This window comes from Salminus brasiliensis, chromosome 18, assembly GCF_030463535.1.
Source record: "Salminus brasiliensis chromosome 18, fSalBra1.hap2, whole genome shotgun sequence".
Classification (NCBI taxonomy): domain Eukaryota; kingdom Metazoa; phylum Chordata; class Actinopteri; order Characiformes; family Bryconidae; genus Salminus; species Salminus brasiliensis.
Window position 1 is genome coordinate 25,093,537 of NC_132895.1, and position 25,258 is coordinate 25,118,794.

The 25,258-nt window shown below is 41.6% G+C and overlaps 1 protein-coding gene across 4 annotated transcripts in view; it reads left to right on the forward strand.

Moving 5' to 3' along the window:
• The first annotated feature begins 217 nt into the window (after positions 1-217).
• The window catches only part of LOC140538902 (rho GTPase-activating protein 26-like), a 119,084-nt gene continuing 94,043 nt past the window's right edge, over positions 218-25,258 (forward strand). For 2 of the 4 annotated variants that reach the window (XM_072661439.1, XM_072661441.1), the window contains exon 1: positions 219-747. In XM_072661439.1, coding sequence (XP_072517540.1) covers positions 594-747 — 154 coding nt within the window. In that variant the 5' untranslated portion in view covers positions 219-593. Of the gene's footprint in view, positions 748-11,886; positions 11,935-25,258 lie in introns of those variants that run through there. The other 2 variants (XM_072661442.1, XM_072661443.1) reach the window with 2 other exon arrangements.

Consider the following 25,258-nt stretch of genomic DNA (forward strand, 5'->3'; position numbering starts at 1 on the left):
TCTTCAACGGCTCTCTGCTCACTCTCTAGTGCACTACGTTGAGCTCGAAATAGCGGCTTCCTCGCCCGAACCGTGCCCTTAAAAGTCCAGACGGGGGCAGTTTGGGATTCGACCCCGAGGGTTGATCTCTTTTAAAACGCCCAAGCGAGGATTCCTCCGTTACGGCGTTTTGTCTTCAGCCGTCTCCCTCCCACCTCCTCAACCCCCCTCCCCCCTCCGGAGCAGCGTGACGTTGCCGTGAGAGGTGCACAGGTTTCGGCTCGCTGGAGATATTTTCACACCTTTCTCTCCCCTGAGCAACACGCGCGCGCGCACACCCACCCAACCACCCACCCGCGGCAGTGCAGCGCAGCGCAGTGAAATTCTGGGATGCGGTCGGGTCGTTGTTGCTGTTGTTTTTGTTGTTAGCTGGGAGCAGCGTCCGGTGTCCCGCGTTTCTGCAGAAAACGGCTGCCGTGGCGCTATGTGATTAACACGGGCGATTACGGCGCGTCTGACTTTAGCCTCCCTGCTTCGACAGCATCGTCCTCCGCTGGACATTTCCTTCGCTAGTGTCTCTCAGCGCCGTGTCTTTCTCTGGACGTGTAGGAAACATGGGGCTGCCCGCTCTGGAGTTCAGCGACTGCTATCTGGACAGCCCGCAGTTCAGGGACAGACTGAAGTCTCACGAGCTGGAGCTGGACAAAACCAACAAGTTCATCAAGGAGCTCATCAAGGACGGGAAGGCTCTCATTCAAGCCCTGAAAAGTAAGAGCATCTCCCTTGTTGTTCGAGGCATTTGGAGGAGGAGGAGGAGGAGGAGGAGGAGGGGAGGGGGGTGCAAGCATGACATGCATGAGCTGGCTACTGTACCCGGGCGCGCTCTGGTTTGCGGGCTGGTTTACAGTCAGTCGGTGGTCTAGAAGCCAGTTAGGGCCAGTGTAGCATGCAGGGGCGTCTTTTCATACTGCTGCATCCCCTCACTGTGCAGCGTTAGCCATTGTAGCTAATGTTCTGCACTCCAGCTCCCCTGTTAGGCTTTCTGCGTAGACCCCCATGTGGACCCCACACCATTTCCTCCTTCATCTGCTGGGTCAGGTGTAGTGCACTAATGTGCTACACACGTGATGACAGTCCTCATCTATGGAACATGTCATTACCGTGGGCACAGGTGCTTTATCTCAGTCCAGGAAGAGTTCAGCTAACCCAGCCCTGTCACACTAATGTCACCTGGTGATCCAGGGATCCTCCCATTGCCTGATATTTCCCCATCCACTTCCCACTGCCTTTTCAAAACAAACACACTGACCCATATAAAGCAACCTGCTGCAGCCAATTCAATCCTGAGCGCATCTGCGTAGATTATTAAGATGTGAACGAAGGCGTTCAGAGGTGTTGGTGTTGAAATGCATGGTTCTAGTGCTGTACCGAGTCAGTGCTGTTCACAGCCGTGACTAGGAAGCGGACATCTGAGGTGCAGACCACCTGTGAGATTTCTGCCTAAGAGAAAGCTGTTGCAGGAAAAGGATGCGGTAGGGCTGCACAATAATCCCAGTATCATATATATCACTTATATCAGCAGACTTAACACCTGCCTCTTCCGAAACATGCAGAGCCAAACACCGCCCTTTTTTAAAACTGGGTAGCCGAAATGACCACGACCAGTTGTGCTCTCTTAAACTCTAGCTGCTGATGGCAAAGCGGCATGGAGTGGGGTTTTACCTTGCCACCTCCGGTCATAGTGGTATCGAATTAGTGCTCACAGATGCTTATAGTGGTATTCTGTATTTATTGAACTTGATCATTAGGTATGTAACAGGTAGATTTGGTCTACATACAACCCACAGATTACACATGTTTACGCATCCCTGAGTTATGAAAGCTAGACCTTGCAAGAGGCTTGAGGCATTGTTTTATTGAACATGCAGGGCGTTATAAGGCAAAGTAGTCCCCAAAGAGGTGTTTTCTTGGGAATTTCCCCTATTTTACCATCATCAGCATTTGCATATGAAACTCAGCAGTCATGTGTAGATTGGCTCCAGATAGTAAATAAAGTGGCTATATTTGGGTTGTAGTTGTCATGCCCCCTGGTTCCTACCACCACTGTAAATAAACTATAGCTTGAGAGTTTCTCACAATGAACATTTTGCCCTATAAATTTCCCTATAGTGCGAGTCAGGACGTCCCCAGAACTTCTTTATTTTTCTCCTTTTTTTCTTTCTTGTAGTTTTGCTTTGACTATACAGTACAGCAGAGGTGTAACAGGCTTCATTGCTGAGGCTGAGTTGTGTGGTGCTGGCAGGGGTTGCTGCAACTACAAAATTGCTGTTTGGGCAAGTCCCTGGGCTGCTGACTTCACAAGAAGTTTTGTTGCAACTCCTGTGTTGAAAATTACGCTAATGCTTCACAGGCATATGAGACCACAGGACCCACTGGAAGGCTACCACTGTTTATATGAGGTGGAGGCCCATGTCTGACTGAGCCATCATCTCGTGAGCCTTGTCATTCAAGCAAGAGCGCTCATGCCCTCAGCTAAGCAGCGGCTCAAACGTTGGGCGTTGAGCGACATGACTTTCCAGAATGTAAACACCAACAGGCATCCGCGGCTGGTAAACACGCGACCGGCCTGTCATTTCACCTCCCGATAAAAGGCTTCCGTCTGCAGACTCGGCTCTGGAGCATGTTAATTACGCTCGCAGATTCAAATCGTGGGTCCTGTAATTTCACACAGATGGGTCGCAGCTTTTTTCAGCGATATCTCAATTGACGGTAAAGGTGGCGAGATAAGATTGGTAGCGCAGAAGCTGTGGAGACGTTGGGACTGGTTTGTGATGTGGCAACACCCAAGTTAGAACCAGAAGACCAGCTTTACAGGCCAACTGTGTCATTTTGTTCCTAAATTGGGTCATGTTTTTAGGGTATCATTGTGTGTGTTTATGTGGGGAGTTTTTTTATTTTTGTTTCTAAGGCTGGCGTTAATTGTGAAGCTACAACAGAAAGCATTTTTGGTTAAAATTCATTCAGAATACATTTAAGATGAATTACTTAAGAGGAAGTATTTATTATAATTATTTATAAATGGATTATTTCAGCTTTCTTTAGATTTATTCAGAGAGTCATTCAGAGTGGTGTAATGTGAAATGCACCGTTCAGTGCGTCTCAAAGCTCCTTCATAGAAGGTTATAATATTAAATATTATACTAAATATACTACCATATACACTGACACAGACAATTTGATTAAGTTTTGGCCAAAAATGTGTGTATATGCAATATGATTTTAAAATCCATTCTTAGAGTGCAGGTACCAAACTGAGATCTGCAGATTTACCTCTTTTCTACATACAGTCTTAAACATGTTTAGGTTCACTGATGGTTTTGGGAAGTAAGTAAATCGGCTATATTTGCGTTGTAGACATGATGACCCCCGTTTTCTATCAGCACAACTGTGAACGTCTAATCTATCTAACACCTTGGTGTAGACCAAGGTGAAGGCTCTAGTTTGTTCCTCTAATTCCTGTGTTGTCAGAAGCAATGTGGTGAGATTAGCAGCTAACTAGTCAAAAGAACCTTACCTGCAGTAAAACAGCCTTTATTATGGACAGTGTTGCTCTTGGAGTTCATTACATTTCACGGTTCTTTGATGAGTTTAGGGCTTGTTTTGTGCTCTTCACAACTGACAGGTTTGTGTGGTTCAGTTGCCACATCCAAAGAACAGGGCGCAACTTGTTTGGTAACTCGGATCACATTTCAATGCAACTGCTATTGCTTATTCTCACTGCAGACCTCCTTTACCTTACAACATGTAACTTAAGCTCATGGAGGGATATACAACAGTAATTACAGAGGCATGAGGTACTTCAGCTAGATAATATACTACAACCTGAAAGTAGGGGGCCTCAGCCCAGGATTTAAAGGCGCTGTTCGCAAATGGGAGTAATACAGACAAATGTCTGCGAGACAGCAACCTATCGAGCCAGAAGAGAGCTACAGCCTCATCCCTTTTCATGTTTGTTCACCCTCGTCTGAGCCAAGAACTTTTTGTCCAGATTTTGTCACACCTTTTTCCTTTTTGGCTGTTTCTCTTCCATCTCTCCTTGATAGTGCATGTACCTTAACATGTAGCCGATACATAGGCCCACAGTCTCACCTCCCACCACCCTTCCCTCATCCTATGCGCAAGCACCAACGCCCCCAAGGTCGTTTGGCTGGAGTAGTGTTGTGGATCTCGTTCCGAGCTACTTTGTTTTTCTTATTTACAGAACCAGGGCTAGAGTACCAACACCAAGCTTTTGTAGACCGGAGAGCCAAAGAACCGCGAGGACACATTGCAGAAAGTGTATTGGATTAAAGTGGTATACAGCACCTTTAATGCATGATCCTGGGTTCATGATTCAATGTTGTCCCGATATGTTGAATGCAATTGACATAATCTAATAAAACTACAGCTGGGAGGCAGTTGCATCAGATATCCTAATTAATAAAATGCCTGTTCTCTTTGGTCATATTTTTGCATTGTGACATTACAAACCCTGTGAGGGATTGATGCTCTGTCTAGAGGCATTCCTGCCCTATGCCCAGTGATTCGGGGTAAGTTCTGGACCCACTACGACCCTGACCAGGAAGAAGCAGATAAGAAGATGAAATGAAGGCTGCCACAGTGTTGTGAGGCATTGAAACACCCCTGCACAGAAGTCATGAATACAAATTACAGCGCGCCTTTCAGAGTTCGCATCCTAGCCGCAATCTGTTATCCTCTGCATCTCGACAGCAGTGTGGATGTACGCAGTGAACTCTGTGTTGCATGCTAGGGCACAGATAAAGTCTTTTGCCTTAAAGGATATATTCTTAGGTCGTTTCTCTTTCACTGACTCTCTACTGCTTTCACTTTTCACTTTCACTGCTTAGCAGGTTGACTCATGGGGAATACCCACACCCCCATCCCACACCTCAGCTATGCTCCTTGTGAATGGCTGGACCAATTCACTCCACAGCTCCTGTCGCTTGGCTTGACGGATGGGCCCTGAGCTGGCCGGGACATAGGAGTGTGACTAATTCTGAGAGCAGTGCTGTTTATGGCCAATTATCTCTTCAAACATTAGGATTTCGTAGCGCTGCCATAGCAACGTCTACAAAACATGATCTCGTCGCCTTTATCTGACTGCGTTTTTGCATGGCAGAGATTTGCTTAACCACAGCTGCACAATTTGATTACAGCTTTCTCTTGGGCCTCTTTAAAAGCGTGATCAATACAACAGTATATATTGATACACCAATTCCCCAGGCCACAATGCCTTTCTATTATTATGTGTATAAATCAGTGTGTGTCCTGTGGAGTTCCCCTGGTGAAAGCACCGTATATTGTATATTGTATGGCTGGGACTTGGTTTTACTTTCCCGCTGTGCCGTGTGCAGTTGCTTACTGGGACTCTACGAAGATGTAGTTGGCTGCATTCTCACGGGGTTTAGATCTGCAGATTTCTGCACATTCTGGTGATTTATTTATTTATTTCCCCCCCTGCTCAAACACACACACTTCAACTCCTCAATTTATTTGCCAGGTGTAGTAGATGTTACAACCTGATCTTGGGTGCCACTGCACTGTCTCAGAACCATACGCGGGTTCAGTGGTCAGTGGAGAAGTGTGACAGTGACTTTAGACCTCATTAACGTCTTTCAACTGTAGGCCTATAGCCATGTATGACTGACAGAGGTCTGAAATAACTGCCATACCGCTATATTCTCTGCGCACTTTGAGCTTTCAAAAACACTCACTTGGTTTTGTGCGTAATGGTTGGATGGGGTCGCTGTCAGTGGAATAGTTGTGAAGAGTGAAGCTAGTTTTCTACTGCATCCTAGGAGGACTTGTGCAGCCTCAGGAAGTGCAGAGCTTCTTCATCCTCTCAGCTGAGCACGTCGGTGAACAAAGAGAAGACCGTTCTCTCTCTCTCTGTGTGTGTGTGTGTGTGTGTGTGTGTGTGTGTGTGTGTGTGTGTGTGTGTGTGTGTGTGTGTGTTGCGTTAGTGCTTTATAAGGAGTAAGGCGGAAAGGAAATTAGGACAGCCATCAGCTTGATCTTTGTTGTAGCTCTATAATCTTAGCTCCCTCGTGCCTGGAGGCGATTTATGATGGCAGACATGCTGTTTTCTTTAGGCAGGCTGTAGACAGGTCATAAGGAGCATGCATAAACTCAGGATTATCTGTCCAAGGATTATTCCATATCCTCTCTAATGGTGAAATTTGGACGCCCTATGAGATTAAAGCTGCATTAGATGCACCCCTATACCCCTCCCCTCAAAAAATCAGCAGAAACTCAGTTTGAGGGATGCTCAAATCTGTGGTGCTTAGAATTGGTCGCTCAACTAATTTCATTGTTCTTTCACAACTGATGTGATATGAAGCACTACCTTTATTGAGAATTGCGTTTGCGTGTTCACATATGCCTGCATTAGGCAGTTATGTCTGTAGAATCAGTATTAGACAGTGTGCATTTCTTTTTTTTATATCTGTTTTAAAAATAATTTGCTTTTAAAATGATGTTTTGTAAAACTCTGGACAAGCTGGATGTTTAAAGCAATGTCAGAAGTATGTCCAAATAGATGTGACCACAACACTCAGAAAATGCATTGCTTAGAGGAGGAGAGCAGATGAAAAGAGGGTCATTTCTTGCTATTCTTTGTGGCATTGCTGTAAGTGCTTATCCTTCTCTTTAGTCTCTGTTGTCTTTCGGTGGCTTGTGTTTTAGGTACATTAATATGTTTGTCATTCCCCTACTCTGCAATCCAGTTGCCCCCTGGCTCACACATTGAAATTCAAAGCCATTAACTCAAGTACACAGGCCTACTATGAATCCACATAGTTTCGGAGCGATGGAATTCCTCCAAGCGAGCTTCGCAAAGCGTGGCCCAAATTTTATTAATGAAACATTCTAAGCTATGCACTCCACATCCTAGCCCACACATCCATGCTACTCCCTAGCCATAGCCGTGTACTTGATCTTAATAAGATAATGAAGACAGGCATGGGATTAAAGGAGGAGGACAGCACAGAGACAGACAGACAGTCAGACAGACTGACAAAGAGAGAGCGAGAGCGAGAGAGAAAATCCTTACAGTCCTGTTTGCTGCTTCTCACTGCATTATGCCAGTAGCCTCCATCTGGAAAAAGTATGCAGCTGAGTTCATGGTTTTCAAAAGCAGGCCTGCGTTGTCCCCTGCCCAACCAGGAAAAAGGAAGTGGGGTTCACTTGCTCAGCACGAAGGCTTTATTTTTAGGGGCTGACTTCTGAACTTGGCAGCATCCAAGCAGCAACATGAGGCTAAAAGAGGAATTTTTATGCCAGTTAGCGAAAACAAAAATTGCCTGAGGAACTCTCTTCTACACCACGAAAGAATGTCCAGTGCCATAAAGCGAGAGAAGAGAAGACAAGTTCATTTGTCTTCACCAAGTCGGAAATTTACTGCAGCTCTGCTCCAGGCAGTGTTCTTTGGGAAGACTCGACGTTCTTGTGTTTTCATGTCATGAAGTGCGAAATCTTCAGCTAGTAAGGCACTGGGAAAGGAATGCTAAAATGCATGCTGAACAAGGGTCCATCCCACACACATGCTTGCCGTTTTGTCCTTGCTTGCCGTTTTGTCCTTGCGTTTTGTCATTTTTTTCCCCGCAGTCTTCCTTGACCTGGTCAGGACTTCCTGTTTTATTTCATGGCTCTCCAATTGGGTGGCCTCTGTTACAAAAACTCTCATAGTGAGCTGTTGGGGTTGGGGTCTGGCCTTGCCTCGCAGAATTTTGAGCGACCTTCTCTCTCCTGACTCAAATAGAAGTGAGATATTCCTATTGTCTTGCTGTACTTCATGAGCTATGATTTATTGTATGAAGTTCATATCTTTTGTTTACATGCTGGAATGGCTGGTTTCAGAGCTGCAGTTCTGATGTTTCAATGTCAAGAAATGACGACCTACAATTACAGTGAAGTTTTAGGGCGGTGACTATTGATTGTCAGAAATGGAGTGATCTAGTGATTATTTTGATGTGGGGAAAAGCATTGTTTTCCCTCATAATTTTGTGTACTTGTCACCCTGAATTGTTTCAGTTGTGAGTTAAACTCAGTGAGTTAAATGGACTAAGAACCTAAATAAATCAGATTCCGCTGTTTGTTTTATTATTATACGTAATATTTACTCTCGTGTGTGTGTGTGTGTGTGTGTATGTGTGTATGTATATATGTGTATATATGTGTGTGTGTATATATATATATATATATATATATATATATATATATATATATATATATATATAGGTTACTATATTGTATATATTATCTTGTAGGGTTGGGTGATATGGTAAAAATACCATATCACGATATTTAACGATTTTATTCCCCCGCTACATGATATTTATCACAATACATGTAATCATAGACTAAATACATCAGTAGTGACCGATTCTTAGAAACTACTATTCAGATACAATCCCGTACTGAATACAGTGATTTTTATTATGCGTCTGCGATAACAAAATTGATCACAATAACAGTATCTTTATATTGCCCAGCTCTACATACAGTACTAGATAGATAGATACATATCTTTATTAAACCCAGAGAGGAAGTCTGGTATTACAGCAGCACAGAATCATGCAGTTGCACAACAATATAGTATCTTGTTATAGAGCCGTTATTTTGGAACAGAGGTGAAATCTTTCAAGGTTCCTGGACGTCACAAGACCAAAGAAGGCCACACTTGTCTCTGATGAGGCCACTGATTCTACTGTTATAAAGAGACTGGACAAGTGTGGAATGGAAGAATTGCAAGCCAAAATGACTTCTAACCAAGAACATTGGATTGATGCATCATTATTATTATGCTAGTATATTATCATTATATCAAAATGACAATTATTTATTGAAATTATTTCTGGGACAGTTTCTAATCGTCACAGGCCTGCGTGAGATAAATATGGCATTTGATCGCCTCAGTGAATGAAATGACTGTTTAAAGACCTTGTATTTCCTCTGTGCTTTATTATATATATATTAGTCTGAGGACATTTTTAGTCTGAGATCAGAAACCATGTAGTGTGACAAACATGGGAAAAATAGATGAAACTAGGAAATAATTTCAGATGATGAAATACTTTTCTGAAAATATAAAAAAGGAAGTGCCTGTAAATACCTTGTGTAAAAACACTTGTGAGATCCTGTTGGCGTGTGTTTCCTCTTTTCTCAGGTCTTGAGTGTGAGTAGCTTGGATCATCACATTGTGCAATTGCATGATAAGAACTCAAGCTTCTGACTGAATTTCTCAGTGTTTCTGTGAACCTCGAGTGACGAACAGTATCAAATTAAACCCTGCATTTGTTATTGTCAGTGACGTCTAGGAAATGCTTTCACTTTTCAATAATACCATTTATCAGTTGATGGTGGAATATCTATCTGTCTGTTCTTTTAAGGCAGAATACATGGCTTGGTGATTGATTTCATCCCCCTTTGGCAGTGGAACGGAATAAAACACCTGAATTTAAAGATTAAGAGTTGTGTGTAGTGTCCCAATACTTTTGTCCATGTAGTTTATGTGTATATGTACATCCCCCCCCCCTTTAGTAAGTTTGTGCTGTCTGTAAAAGCTCTGTGGACTTGATTGAACCTGGGTTTGAAGGTGAATAGTGTTGACTCGGGAACCCCTGCAGATGCAGCTGGTAGAGTCTGACAGTAGGTTTTAATTACGGCAGGAGCTGCAGTAGGTCATGGGTCAGACGCGGGCAATTGGTGTTTTGAGTCCAGTGGTAAAACTGTATTCGTGAACTTGTGTGTGGAGGTGTTTTTGCAAGTTCTCGGTTACACATGAACACACCTGGTTTTGCCATGTCATAAAAGATTATGGACTGGTCACAGGAGAGAGTGCAAAGTTAGCTGAGATGCTTTCTTGGATCGCAGCACGACTGTGTTCTCAGTGTGTCCTCATTCGTATCCACTTGGACGCAGTCGATCCAGAAAAGCAAATGCCGCTACCTGAACAGGAAATTGTTCCAGCAAGTTCACAGAGTTTAAAGGCATAAAACATCAGTATGCTTTTGGAGTCTCGATATGAGAGGTTTGCCATTTCAGACTGAATCAATATTCCTGCCATTTCCTAACGAAACGTAGGCCAAGACTTTAGCTGAATGGAAAACCATGCACTTCAAATGACTGATTATTTTGCAGGTTATTATATGTAATTTTACCAGGGCAACACAGCATAATGAACAAAAACAAAACGCTAACGGTGGCTTAAAAGCGGCAAAATGCACTGAACTTCAGTTCCTGGAAATATCATGGTGTTAAGCTTAATCATTAGCGTGAATCACATTAGTGTGAGAATGTATTCTGGGCTTGTTAAAGTGTCAAAGTGGGTGCACCTGGCAGTAGAGCTGGGCAATACGACGATATTTTATTGTATCGTGATCAATTTGATTGTGATAACTATGCTTTGTTAAGCATATTGAGGATACTGTTGGTGCTTAATAAACACTGATCAGCTGCAGGTTTCATTACAAACCGTGTAATTAGACTGGTTTAGTTAGATGTGAAGTAGAAGTGCAGCAGATGTTAAATAAAAAACACTGTTTTAAGTCTGTGGTTACATGTATCGTGATATAGACTTTTTCCACAATACACTATTTAAGTTGTGCTTAAGTATGTTTACCATATCGCCTGGCAGATATTGTTTATCTTTATTATTATTATTATTATTATTATGCATCTGTTATGATAGTAGTATTCAAGTTATATAGTCACATGAGTGATGAACTGAAGTGTGGTTCCCTCATATGGTCCTTTTGGGTTTAAAGGCAACCCTTTCTGTTAAGACCTGTAAGCCTCAATGTGGAAGATGTGAGAATTTCTCAACCGCTGCACAGGCTACAAGTGAGCCACGAAGCACTACAAATTACTGCCACCCTCCCCATGACCATAGGCTAGTGGACTGTGAGCCTACAGTCTGAGGGGGAGGCAGTAATTTGTAGTGGGTTGGTAACTACACTTTATTTCACAATTGAAAGATCAAGGTTTTTTTTCTCTGGACTGGCATAAATATTGTTAAAGATACACAAATAATAACATATTGCGAAAGTTCCCTACACACCAAACCAAACTGTTCCACTGAACAGGGTAGGCGCCAGTAAGTACAATCCATACTACATTTATGTGGCACTAATACCTTCATTGTTTTTAATGTGGCTTTTCTTAATGTCTAGTTATAAAGATGAGATTTAAGGTGGAAAGGGTTAAGAAAAAACAGCAATTTAATTATTAAAGATAGACAACGTCCCCCCCTATTAGCTTGGCATGTTTATCAGCAGCGTTTACGCTAAATGTCAGGAGTACACAGTTAGTGGTGTCTTTTAAGGTGTTCACGAACACGTTCAAATACTAACAATGCTCTACATTGTAACTCTGCATTACAAGACTCCTGGCAAACAGGGCTGCTTTTAGCTTGCTTTGGGTTTGGGTGTAGAAGTGTTTGTGCAAGTATTTCTATATTTGTGAGATGGGTTTGTTGAATTGTGAGGACATATTTGTGGTTCTTACGACTTCACAAAAACTGGTGCTTTTAATTTGAAAAACTAAGTGTGAAATTATTTGCGTATGGTTACTGAGGTTGAGATTAAGGTTCAGCGTATGTGTAGCTACTATAACTAGTTTACTATAACTAGTTTACTACATTATGACCTTTAGTGGAAGGTCCTCACAAGTATAGCAAAACCAACTTGTGTGTGTGTGTGTGTGTTTTAGTCTCAGGCTGTAATGCAAGTCTCTGTGTGTTGTCTTTGCAGATTTAGGAGATCAAGGTGCGGCATGATTAGATTTGTTAGGGATTGGCCTTAAGAGATCACATTTCAACCCATGTTGAACAAAACCAGAGAGCAATACGGCGTGCCTGCGTTCATGAGTAACCGACTCTTCATGATGCGGGTAGATGTATGTATTGGTCCATGTTCAGGTTGTGACAAAAGAAATGTTTGGAAACGCTTTACTTTTACTGTCCGCTGTCCAATGCCTGGTAGATGTTCATTTTGGGTTTAACTGAAATTTGACTACATGCATGTTAAATTGTGTTTTTTACACCAGGTTTAACATAATATGACTTGTAATGTTTCATTTCTGCTTAGTTATTTTTGTATTTGTGTAATAATCGGTTGAAGTTAGAGTTGGACAATGTGATATTTTATTGAGCATATTGTTAATGTTTTATTATTATTATTATTATTATTGTTATTACAATCAGTGTAATTAGACTGGTTTAATTATGAGGTTCAGCACATGTTAAATAAATTACTGTATTCAGTACAGGAGAGTATCTGAATAGTAATTTTAAGAATCTGTCGCTACTGATATTTAGTCTGTGATTTACATGTATTGTGATAAATATTATCACAATAATAATAATAGAGATACCTTGGCACAAGTTGCTGAAAAGTTAATGCAGGCTATGTCATGTGGGCTCCATAGCTTTGTCCCGTTTCAGGGGCAGCATCCTTCAGAGGCTGCATTTAAAGCACGATTGCATGCAGCGGTGCATAGGCTGTCCCATGTATACAGGCGAGAAATGCGTCCTCCTTTTCCATGGCAGTGAAGAATGCAACAGGTGGATTCAACATATCCCAAGATCCAGGAACAGGAACAGTGGTGCTGTGGCTTAAACAGGAAGTTCATCGTAAAGCAGACAGTCTCGTTACCTTTAGCCTTCATGATCTCTGCGTTCTTTAATGGCTACGCCTGGGGATGTAACCACTGAATTGGGGCATACCTCATGCTATGACTCTAGTTAGAGTTGTATTGGCAGGTGTTTTTAATGTTTTGGCTGATTGTGTAAAAAGGACCAACGTGCAGAGTAGTCATTTGTGCTGCGAAATGGACCAAAGCCACTACTTTTAACTATCAATTTTTGTCTGATTTTCTAACACCTCCTCTATAGAGAACACACTCGTGCATAGTTTAATGCACAATCACAGTTAAGTTCAACAAGTGAATAGAAGTTACTGTAAAATTAGAAGGAAAATGCATTTCTGTTGTCTGTAGAGAATATGTCCTTATTCACCCACGTAGAAAACATGACTAGGGGTCAAGTCTTTTGCGTACAACTAAATAACTGGTTCAGGGAGACTGCGCTTGACCTGAACACCACTGTTATGGTTTACAATGAGCAATAGAAGAATAGCCCTGTCATGAGTGAATGCTCCTCAGTAAACTCTGGGTTTGGATCTAAACCTTCCAGCAAAGACAACTGGATTCAATATTTGCTCAGATGACTGCTAATTCATAGCCTCATACAAAAGGTATGCAGGCCCATCCAATCACAAAGCCTATTTGTTTGACAGGAACCACTCAGCCTGCCAAAGCGGTCTTTACCTCAGCTGTACCCTTGAATCAGTGCCTCAACACGTTATGCACGCTTTCTGTGTGCATCTGTACAGGCTACAAAAACATTAGCCGTTAGAACAACACCGCCGTAGCATTTCAGATGCAGTTAACCTAGAAAAGCCAAACCTTTGCCAAGCGTGTAATGCTGCCCACCCACTAAAGCGAGTCTGCTGTGTCTTAGAATAGCTTGCTGCAACGTACCGAAAAAGGGTGTGTTGCTGAGACTTGCTACAGGTGCCGAGTTCACCCCCAGACCTTGTGTTCTCCTGAGGAAGCATATGCTGTTTGAAAAGTGGGTGGGTCTGGCAGATGCCTTCATTTTTATCATCATCATCATCATTGTCCCACAGAAAGACTTGGCCTTCTTTTGTAAACTGGAAACCAGTCATTGTCTTTTGTTTGGCTAAACAAATTGCCTCATTCAGCTGTAGGCAGTTAGACGGTCCTCTCACAGGTCTATTTAAAGTCATTACTGATGGAAAGTGGGAGCGAGTGTTTGCACTGTCATTAAGGGACTTTTATTGCAGCTGATATTAGCCGCTCTCCTGTTCCGAGGTCATCATTTAAGTTGCAGGGTTCAGCCAGTGGAAACATTTTGAGATTAATGCTAGTTTCTATTGTTTCTGAATGTATTACAATTTCTTCCAATATTCATGGAGAAGTCTCCCCTGTCGCACAGTGCCACCAGTGCAATACGGAACATAAATGCAACATCATTGCATTGAAGAGAACACTTAACATTACCTAACTGATGCCCTCACTGACTACTCTGTGTGACGTGGTTTAGAATATAAATGGAAAAATATACTTTGACTTGGATTAAATCTGTTTTTTTTGTGTTAACTGGTTATTCTGTTTTACTCTGGTCAACTCAGATTAGAGAAAAGAAAATAACCCAAAAGACAGACAAACAGGAACTAAAATTTGTGTGGTGCCAACAGGAAACCCCCCTCTTTGGTAAATGTGTTTTTATGTAAATCATTGGACTTTTTTTAGGGGCTTATCTTGCCCAATCTTACAGTCTACGCTACACATATTAGATTTTTTTTCCCCAAGAAGGCCAGTTTTTATAAATACGTTACTATCATAATTAACATCAGTTTCATAGATCACAAAATAGAACCCTGTGGGACTCCACAAGATATGCCAAATTAAGTAATGTGCAGTAGTTTCTGTATTAAGAATAATAACTGAATAATAACTCGAGGGGTTAACACCCATGTAACTTCCCTCAAGTTGGCTAAATCTTTTTATTATGGACACTCTGGTCTCTGTGTACTTAATCAATTTTTATTTTTTATATATGTAGATATTGTGTGTGTTATTTATATAAAATGTGTGTATATGTATGTTCCTAGATATTTGCTAATAGTTAATGTAGACCAAGATTACTCTTGATTACTCAAGATTGATCTTTTACCCAGTTTGCCCATTATCACCACCGACACCTGTGCTCTGGTCGTCTTACTCTCTCTGTCGGCGTCTCTCTTTCTATCTCACTTTCTCTCTCATTCACTGAATCTTGCCTTTGTGCACAAAAGCTGCTCTCCCATGTCCTAGCTTTCGGTGTGGAGAAGCAATGAGTCTTCACAAGGAGTCCGGTCAGGGACTGGACAATAGGGCAGTGTTTCCAGGGCCTAGCTGGCTCGGAGAGAAAGGATGGGGAGGGACCAGTGCCTGCCCCTCAGAGACTGGTGAGAAGCTGGTGACCTGTCATTTGCAGTCTGCTTTAGCTGGCCTTTCTTATGACTGCAGCTTGTCCTGCAGGTCCTTCCTGATAGCCTGTATGTACAACATCGTCAAAGCCAGCAACTCAACAGAACCGTCCTTACCATCCAACTAATTCATCAATATTTAAAATTGATTATTTAGAAGTCGTCGTGATGGGGATGGTAAGCAAAAGCAAAATCAAGCAAATATAGGTACAGGACTGAAGCCAGATGTTCAAGTTTCATTATTTTATCTTACCTTTTCCTAATCAATGGACTGAGCTGTTTTTACTGGACGCCGGCACTCAAAGACAAACCAAAGAGTTCTAATTGAGGACATTTAAAAATTGCAGTTGTGCACCTTTGGCAGCCGTGTTGTTGTCTGACACACATCCCGTATTGGTTTTGAAAGGAATTGCTGTTAGTTTTATCACTCAGTCACTGAAATGATACTGTAACAGAGCGCCAGATGATTCTGACCCCACATTCCCCTGCGTTCATTTATAGAAGTGCTTTTTCTCAACAGCTTTCTGCTGGAGGTGGGTCATATGACGATATGTCATTTTCACGATACATCACCCAACAGGAAGCCTTATTGAGCATATCGTGGCGGTCTTCAGTGCTCCCAAAACACTGTCCATGTCCAGGAGATTGAAAGCACATGGACCTCTTTCACAATGTAGCGTGTCTTTCCGCTTTCCAAACATGTCTGTTTACTTCCGTCTCGCGTCTGTCAACTGCATCTTGACGTCCGATTTGAGCAGTTTCTAATAATTTTATACTGTGTATGTGTATTAAAAAAAAAAGTATAGTGTTTTAGTTGTTTGACGTTAGCTGGTCATGCTAGCTGGCTAGACAAGTTGTTGTTTTATTTTGTGTTTATTTTATTTTTTGCACCTTTTTGTTCCTAATCAGCCAAGTTCGCCACCTTGAGTATTCACTACTTTCCAGCCGACGATAAGCTTAAGGCAAAGAAGATAATTAACGTTTGTAGGGAGAAATTCACCATCACCAAGCCCTCCAAAGTGTGTAGCAGGCTTTTTCTCCCTGAAGATCTCATTGAAACACAAAGCAGGTGACCTCTAAGAAAGGGGGCTTAGTTGGCATGTGAGCGCTCGATCTACCTCCAAAAGCCAAACAGACGTTGATGTGAAACTACACTGCAGCAAGCTCAGTTATCGTACAGTAGTCAGGGTCCCAGAATGCTTCCATTTCACCTTCCACATTTCTCATCATCTTATTTGTGCAGGTAGACGGTGGTCTTTCCCGTATCTACCAAACGCTAACTTGGTCGCCATTTACTTGCTTAAGCTTGGTGTTTTGATGACCTCTTCAGGGGGAAAATATTTTATTGACACTTATTGAATAATAATATAAAAGTATACTTGTCCACCTTGTGAGCAAACTGCATGTTTGGTCATTTTTCAGTTTTAAAATAAGGCAGTTTGAGGTGGTTCGGAAGCCACATAAATGTAGATGTACTTGCAGCCCCTGACCCCCGTCATTTCTGGACAAGCTTGACCATGTGGACCTGACTTCAATATGACTATTTATTGAACAATTTACCTCGATTGCGATTAATGACACCTAGGAGTTTTCTTCCATGTTGCCTCCATGCATACATGGTGGTATGTTTTTAAGGGGACAGTGCATGAACACATGCAAAGAATTGACAGAATAAAAAAATCTAAATAATCGACACTGACAAGATTGCATCGATTAGTGTTTGTGAATGACCTTTCTGATTCATTCTTAATTAATTGTCCAGTCCTCCTTTACAGTACTGCATGTATGTGTGTAGTTAATTAGTTGATCTGTTTGCACAGCATTGTTTTCTAAAGTGGGTTTGTATTAAAGATGGGCATTATGACATATAATGTTTTATCATATGGTGATACGTTTTGTTACTGCGATATGCTTTTCTAAGCATATCGAGGACACCGTTAGTAATGAAACCTGCAGCTGATCAGTGTTTTTTTAAGCACTAACAGTGTAATTAGACTGGTTTAATTAGATATTAATTAGATAAACTACAGTTTTCAGTACGGGAGAGTATCTTGTAAACTAGTACAGTTTGTTTATTATGTACTTATATATGTTGGAGCATTTGTACAGTTTAAATAGTGTACAATTGTAGAATTTTAAATAGTATGATATTGAATAATTACAATTATTGACCCAAGACTTCAAGTATTATGATTAACATTGCCCACCTCTACTTTTGCTGATAGTCAACCAGAGATGGCGAAAACAACCTTTTTCTGTTCTGATCGTAGTTCCGATAGGTTAGTATCACCTGATACTGTTCAGATCTGATTTCACTTCTGATTTTACCTTCTACTAAAGGAGTGTTTTTTAATTTCAGTACTTTATTTAAGATCTAATAAACAGGTCATCATGCTCAAACTACTCTACTCAGCTAACAGAGTGTAAATTTGTCTGAATCCGATACATTCCTGTTATCTCTGATATCCAGTTCTATCAACTACTGCCCACTGACTCTTCAGAAGGCCGCTTAGGTTTAACCAACACGGGTTTGCTACAACCAGTCAGACTGTTTTTGGCTTGTCTGCTATTTGAGGTGGCTGCATTCTTTGACCCCAATAGTGCCCGTAATGAATTCATGCTGCAGATGACCCTGTAAAGGGAACGTGATGAATAATTAACCCGGGCCATTGACTGGGTCACACAGGGCCCACCGCTGGCTCTCCTTTCAGCCTTTTTTCAGGCTGTGAGCGCTGTTCGAACGTTAGTGCTGCATCAGCAGTCAGTCACATGGAGCGGCAGGCCAACACCTGACCCTTGTGGGCAGAGGCACAGCTGTCAGTTTTGTACCTACTACAGGAATGTGTTGCGATTAACCCTTTAGACCCCGTATTTAAGTTCACACTTCATCACCCTCATAACTACATATTTACTTTTTTTTTGCCCCCCCCCCCCAAAAAAAAAAAAACACATCTGTGGGATCTCCACAGGATATGCTAAACCAAATAAGGTAACCAAATAATCCACAATAGTAATAGAAGGAGTTGCATTATTTAGTTTTAGGGCTCATTGGAACAGCTGATATTTGATCAGAATGTAGGATTGTATGATGAAGCTTAAGGAGCTACCCATATCTTAACACTGGAGACTGTAATAGCTGCAGTTATACAGTGTGTATTGTGTGGTGTTATGCAGAGGGGAGTGCATTTTGCAATGATTTGCAATGTCCTTGAGCAGAAAGTTGCACCTGCATTTGCGGCACTGGGAAGCTACAGGACTTATCAAGAATGAGGCCTGTATTGATGAGTACAAGCTGGGAGGTTTATGCATTATTAACATACCTTTTCTCTTGATCACTCTCCACCTCTCCCACTATCCTACTCCGAGACGTTCTTTTCTCAGTAACCGCTGTAACCGCAGAATGTGCCCAGCGCTTCAAAAGTTTGGGGAACTTCTTGCCTCTTGTACAGCTGTGTTCTGATGGCTAATTGTGGCTTCATGTCTATCAAAATGACTACCTTGGTATAAATAGCAAGCTTTGCTTAAAGGGAAATTCCATAGATGTTTCCAAATTTTAGTAGTAGTACCAGCCCAGTGTATCTGCCAGTATTTATTTATTTATTTATTTATTTATTCTTTTTTTTTTTTTTTTTTTTTTTTTTTTTTTTTTTTTTTACTCCAATCTTGTCAATATTTTACTTCTGATGAAATCTTTGTATTAATATTGCAATAAATATGGCAGGATTTTCAATGTCAGTTTTTTTTTCAATATCATGCAGCACTAATTCAGAGTGTTTAGATGTAAAACATTTTAGAATGTAGCCATTTTAACTACTACGCTAAATAATGAGCAAACCTATTTTTGTGTAATTCTGGTAATGGTAAAGTAGTGGTTAATCCAAATCAGGCTGTTGATTAACCACTTTTTGAGAGAGGGAACTTTGAGTTCCATTCACCTCCATTGTGATCAGGTCTGACCCAGAAAGTTTCTCTAGAATGGAGCGATTTGTACCAAACCACTCTGAATGACGTTGCGTACATCCTAAATGCTTTATTTTGGAATTTCTCTTTAAAGCAACATTGAAGTTGTACCTTAAATATCAGCTTCAAAATCATTGCAAGAATATGTTCTCTGCTAATGCTGCTTTTTTTGTTTTGAAGTGGGCAGGCTTTGTGAAGCTGCATAACCCTAGGCATAAATCCTGTAATATTACACTACCGGGTCAGATGCACTTTTATTTATTTATTTATTTTTTAACTTTCAGTGATTGGTTTGTATCTATCAGCTTGTCCAGAAATGCATGTGTAAAGCGTGCCCATCAGGGGCATCTCAAACCGTAAATTGCACTTCCCAATCTTTAAATACCAATTCTCATGTGATGCTACTTTAAGCAGCAATTTGACACGTTACTGAACTATTGTTTGAGAAGTTATTTGAAGCAATGAACTTTATCCAAGACGGTGACCAGTATTCTAACAAATCGTCAAGGTCAACCTTGTCTCCAACGTGGCAATTTTGCAGTAGAAAGAAAAAGGCTGTGATGGTTTATTCTTCAAAATAAAGAAGTCTTCAATCATTTCTTTAACATAATATCATTTAGGCATTTAGACGGGTCCCAAACCTGGGGTCATTAATTAACTAATTGCCTCCCCTGTGTTGCCTTTCTTCCTTTACGAAAACTTAAGTAACCCCAGCTCTTGCTGAAGAACGGAAATGACAGATGGCTGCCACCCCCACCCGCCCGCCCTGCTTTGATGAATTAGGCCCTATTCTCTCCCTCTTGCTGCTGCAGCTCTTGATGAGGTCCAGATTAGCACTGTGCTGTGGAGGAGGCTAGCAGGCTTGCAGCAGCCCGGCCCAGCCCAGCTCTCCTCCCAGCCCCAGTTGTGCGTTACGCTGCCGCCAATAACCCTGGATTCGGCGCGGGAGGCCCCAGGCCGCCGCTGGCACTCCACGAGCCAACTCAAACAAACCGCAACACGCTGGCTCCGAGGGCGAACGCCAGCGAGCTCCCGGGCTGTTTCCCCTACACCAGCTCCAAAAATAACCCCTCGCTTTTTGTTTTTAATCCTACGCCGCCTCCCCCTCTGGGCCCCGGGGGAGCGGTAGGAGGGCCGTGTTAGACCCAGATATTGTCAAACTTAAGGCTTAATGCTTAATCTGGGGTAAAATCCCCAACAGGATTTGAGCGTCGATCAATGTAAAGGTAAAGGGGCGATTATTTCTGCTGGTCTTGAATCTTGTCAGGCTGAAATGTGAAATCATCTCGAAACCCAGTGTTTGCACAGGGTCGAACAGGGTTCCTGCACTTTTTCAGCACCCACGAGGGATCGCTTTCAGTTGATGGGTCTTGCGGAATGCAAGCCATCCTCCTGTATTATGGAATCAGTAGACACTATTATGCGTATCGATTTCTCATTATAGTATAAGAGCAATCATAGTAAGCATGGGAATCAAGCATCAGGCTTTAAAATTGAGCTCAAAATTAAAAAGAAATGTATGAATAAAATAATGTGCCTTTCATTTCAAAGGGGAGCTATAAATCTATTGTCACTAACAAACACCAGAAAAGCATTACGTTAGTGTTCAGCTTCCTGGTTTAAACAGGTTAAGAGAAGTGCATGGGTGTATAATTACTTAAAAGCAATAGTCTCAGGTTCTATAGCAGTGGTGTTCCCTTTTCCCCTCAGTCAGAGATGATGCTTAATGCAGCCAGCAGACTCCACTGATCCAGCCTGTAAAAATTACTTGAACAAGATGAGGAGCCGTAATGTTCCCCACATTGTCATTTAACAGGTAGAATATTGTTATGTCTTTGATTTAGTCAGTGTTTCTCTCTCATATAAGCAACACAATGTTTTCCCTTAAGGTTTCTATTAGTTTGTCTTGCAAGTTTTTTTTCCTGGGCAGACATTTCCATAACTTTCTAGCTTTGGAACATAAAAATAATATCTTCACTCCTGAATCGTCAAGTTGTTTGGGAGATGAAATCAGCTCGTATGGTCCCTTATTGGTAAGCTGTGAAGGTTTACATGCTGAAAAGAGTTGGAATGCCCATCTCTAGCTATGTGATTGAGCAGCTACTTTCACTGTATTTAATGGAAAACGGCCCTGGTGCTATGACTGCTGGCTCTACAAATGCTTTACACCGTTTTCCTTCATTTTAAGTTTTCAATGCAGTCAAAATTGTTTTGCAGTCGTATTTGGTCGGCGTGCAAAACATACTTTAATTTAATGAGGCCACGTTGCATTATTAGCTGGGCAGTATGCTGCAGATACCCTGCAGAGCTTGGTTTTCACGCAGTAAAACGAGCTGAAGATGTACGTTTACCGCTGTGAGACAAAGGCAGCAAATGGGTGTCTCTAATCCTACAGCTTAAACTAAGCTACGAGACTTCACATAGCAGTTAGCTAGCTTTCTTGTGACCTGTGATGAGCCAAGTAGGCACATTTTCCAGTCAAATTTGTAGCATTAGATTTTTTCCCTTGGTATCACTGGATAACATCTGCACATTTGAATTCAGGCATAGTGAAGTGCGAGTGTACAGCTCACGCTGTAGAACCCTATGGTGACTTCTGCTGTTTGCCAGCAACATTAGACTCTGCACCCCAGTGTACAACTAAAGGGTCAGAATTAGGCTGCTGAGCAAAAGTGGAAAATTGCAGCAGAAAAAGAACAAGTTGTCGATGCTGTCCTTTAATCATAAACCAGTCACATGAAATCGTTTTATTGCTAGGCACTGTGAACGGCAGGGGATTAGACCTGTGCGGAATTCAGAGCACCTTTGTACTCTTTCATGAGTATCGCAGATCACTCCTGCTCTTTGCATTCCTTTGTTTTTATGCTCTTTTAGTCTTCACTGTCTTGTGTGATGCCCAGAGCTGAACTGTGCACATTCATGTGTTTATCAGTTTGAAACTACTGTTTTGAAACCAGATGATAAGACACTTATGTCAATGTATACTAAAAGTCTTCAATAAGCCTGGTTCAAGCTCTGGCCTGAAGTTAGATGGAATATGGCCTCCAGTCTGCTGGGACATTTACGTTGGCGTTACCTCAATGTCTTTGTGTTCTCTCTGTAGCACTGATGGTTTCTACACTCCTTGGCTGTCAGTAGGCTGCCTTAATAAATAATAAATTAAAAAATAAATATAAACATATACAGCGGCAGACGTGTGTGCCCGTCGTTGGCCGTTATGACCGGTTCATTGTACGGTGTATGGCACAAAAAGGATGAAGTCTCTTTGTTCTGACCCTTGTACTTCGTTGCAAAGCCTTGCCAGCCTTGCACAATAGCATAGCAAAGCAACTTTTTATATATATATATATATATATATATATATATATATATATATATATATATATATATATATATATATATGTATATGTATGTATATGTATGTATATGTATGTATGTATGTATGTGTGTGTGTGGAATGTGTGACAGCAACGAGGTGTGTATATATATATAATGGCATATATATTTCAAAATAAATGGCATAAAGAGGAAGGCCCTAATAAAACCACTAACTCATGTTTGCAACTGTTTTGGGGGTTGCAACTAATGATTCTTTCCATTTCCAATTGATTATGAATCAGTAATTGGGAAAAGAAAATATGCAGTTATTATTGACAAATGTTACTTGTACATGTGGAAAAAAAACTGCAGTAGAAAAATTATATACACACATACTGTATCATGATACATTTTGTATTGCCAGTTACTTGCCAATACACATCCCTACTTCTGCTGTGGTTGCAGCGTAGCAGATACTGCCATGCCAGGTGATCTCCGTTGTACACAATTTACCAGATATTGTATATATGGTATATATGATATTAAAGACATTACAGATTCAATCAGTTCGTTTTTGTAGCTCCATCCTGCATTATACCACAGCTACTAATTCCTCTGTTCTGCCCACACGCCGATAGCACACCCAGCATTGATATGACACACAGACTGTACCAGCTGCAGCTTTCAGTGCGTTCACTTCAAGGTTTAGAGCGGGCGGCAGAAATGATATTCACAGAAGCAAAACCTCAGTGGCTCAGCTCATGAGATATTTTGGTTCTCTAAAAAGGGGAAACACAAAAACACATTTACAATAACCTCCGTTGCTCACTGCAGCCACTTCCCTAAGCCAACCATGCGTCACGAGCCAGCAAGAACCATCGTCCTATCCATATGCAAGTGGAAAGCAAATATGAAACATGCGTATACATTAATACCTCACATGGATAGAGCAGTAAATGTATCCTAGACGTAAGACGCAATTAAGCATTCTGTTGGAAAGGGGAATTCAACTTTTATGTCTATTGAGGAGCTTGTATCACTTTGTTATTGGTAAAATTGCAGGATGTTCAAAATGAAGGTGAACAGTCCAATAACAAAATTCTGTCTGACTAAAAGAGGTGATCTTGGCCCGGTTCCTTTGCAGAGTGAAAACTTTTGAACTTTGGGACCTTCTAAAAAACGGTGCCAAGTAAAGGGAGGTTTAGCCGTAGGATATAGGCAAATCATGCAAAGTTCTTTAGTGCGCTTGCAAAAATGCAGTGCGAAGCCAAAACTAACTAAACCAGACATATACACTGTAACTAAAAGACCAACCTCGGTCCAGAGTTTCAGGTATGAAAACGCCTTAAAGCACCCTGTGAAAACTATTGCAGTATTAGATTGGACTCAAATGATTGCACTATATATAAAGTGTGCAATAGACATGATACAGGGTTCATACAGGTCTTGGAAAACCTGGAAAGTCATAATAATAAATTGTTTTTAAAAAAAAAAGCTTAAATCCAGTACTGAATAGTCCTTAAAAAATAGCAAAAATATAAAAAAGTACTTAAATGTCATTGAAAAGATTTGTAATGAGTTCCTGTTGTCTTTTTATATAATAATTAAAAAATAAAACACAAGCTAGCCTGGACAGTCTTTCAGCCACTAGCATGGACTAAACATTCCCAAAGGCAAGTTATGGGAACATTTTTGGTCCTGGAATTTAGTTTTTTGGTACTTGAAAACTAAACTGTACAACCTGTAGTCACGAGTGGCCTACAGGTACACTTCTAAAAAAATAAAATAAAATAAAGGTGCTACAAATGGTTCCTTTAGTGAATTCATAGAAGAACCATTTTTTAGATTAAAAAAATGAATGTTTGTAAAGAACCTTTTTAGGTAGATTTCTTTTAAACCTTTTAAAATGTTCTGCACTTCTTAGAAAAAGTTATTTTATGGAACCAACATTGGTTCTTTTCCTGCTTTGCTCGAAGAACCCTTTATCACCTTTTATATTCAGGAATATTGACTGTTCCAGGGGCAAGTGCATGTGAGCTGAAGAGTCGAGCCCTGTTTGTTGTAATGTAGTTTGAACCTTATCAAGGCTGGTGCAACCAGAGCTTCCTGCACTGGTTAGATAACAGGGCTCAGCCGCCTCACTGCCACATCATGCTCGAAGCTTCCCTGCAGCCGCACAGGGAGAGGGCAGGTGTGCCCAGGCGTGCCTAGACCAGGCTTGGCACACACTCTAACCAACGCGAAATGCATCTCTGGGATCCAGCTGCCCAATAGCACGCAACCTCAACTGCTTGTAAATACATGCACATCCACCCCCCGCCCCCCTCCTAGCGTCAACAGTCATGGTCGGCTGTGGTAATAGGATTGCCCCATTGACCCAGAATCCTTTCCTGTCAGGCAGAAGCAGGGATGCCAATCCCTGATGGCAGACGCCGCTGGGATCCAAGAAGCCTTTGCCACTGGGATTTTAGGATGCAATGTCTTTGCCCCTTCCAGACACCCCCCCCCTCTCCTCTCCAACAGCAGACACAGCATACTTTGAACACAGCTTGGCCCGGCAGTGCCATGAATAATTTGAATAGATAATAGAGGCGCAGTGAGGGGTGGCGATGCTCCCGAAGGCTCCGCCAGGATCAAAGAGCATTTTGATTTACTCACTCCAGATCTCTTTGAAGCAGGATTTGATTAGCTTCTTAGCGGCTAATTTGCCACCAGCGCGATTGAAAGTAATCAGTGGAGCATGCCTTTGTAACACTGACTGTGGAGAAAGAATCAAATAACGACTTTTTTTTTTTTCTTTTAAGGCTTGGTTTGGAAAATAAACGCTGCCATTAGCCCAAGTGTGGTCCATCAGCCAAAACATGATTGCTGTCCAAAGTTTGCTTCTT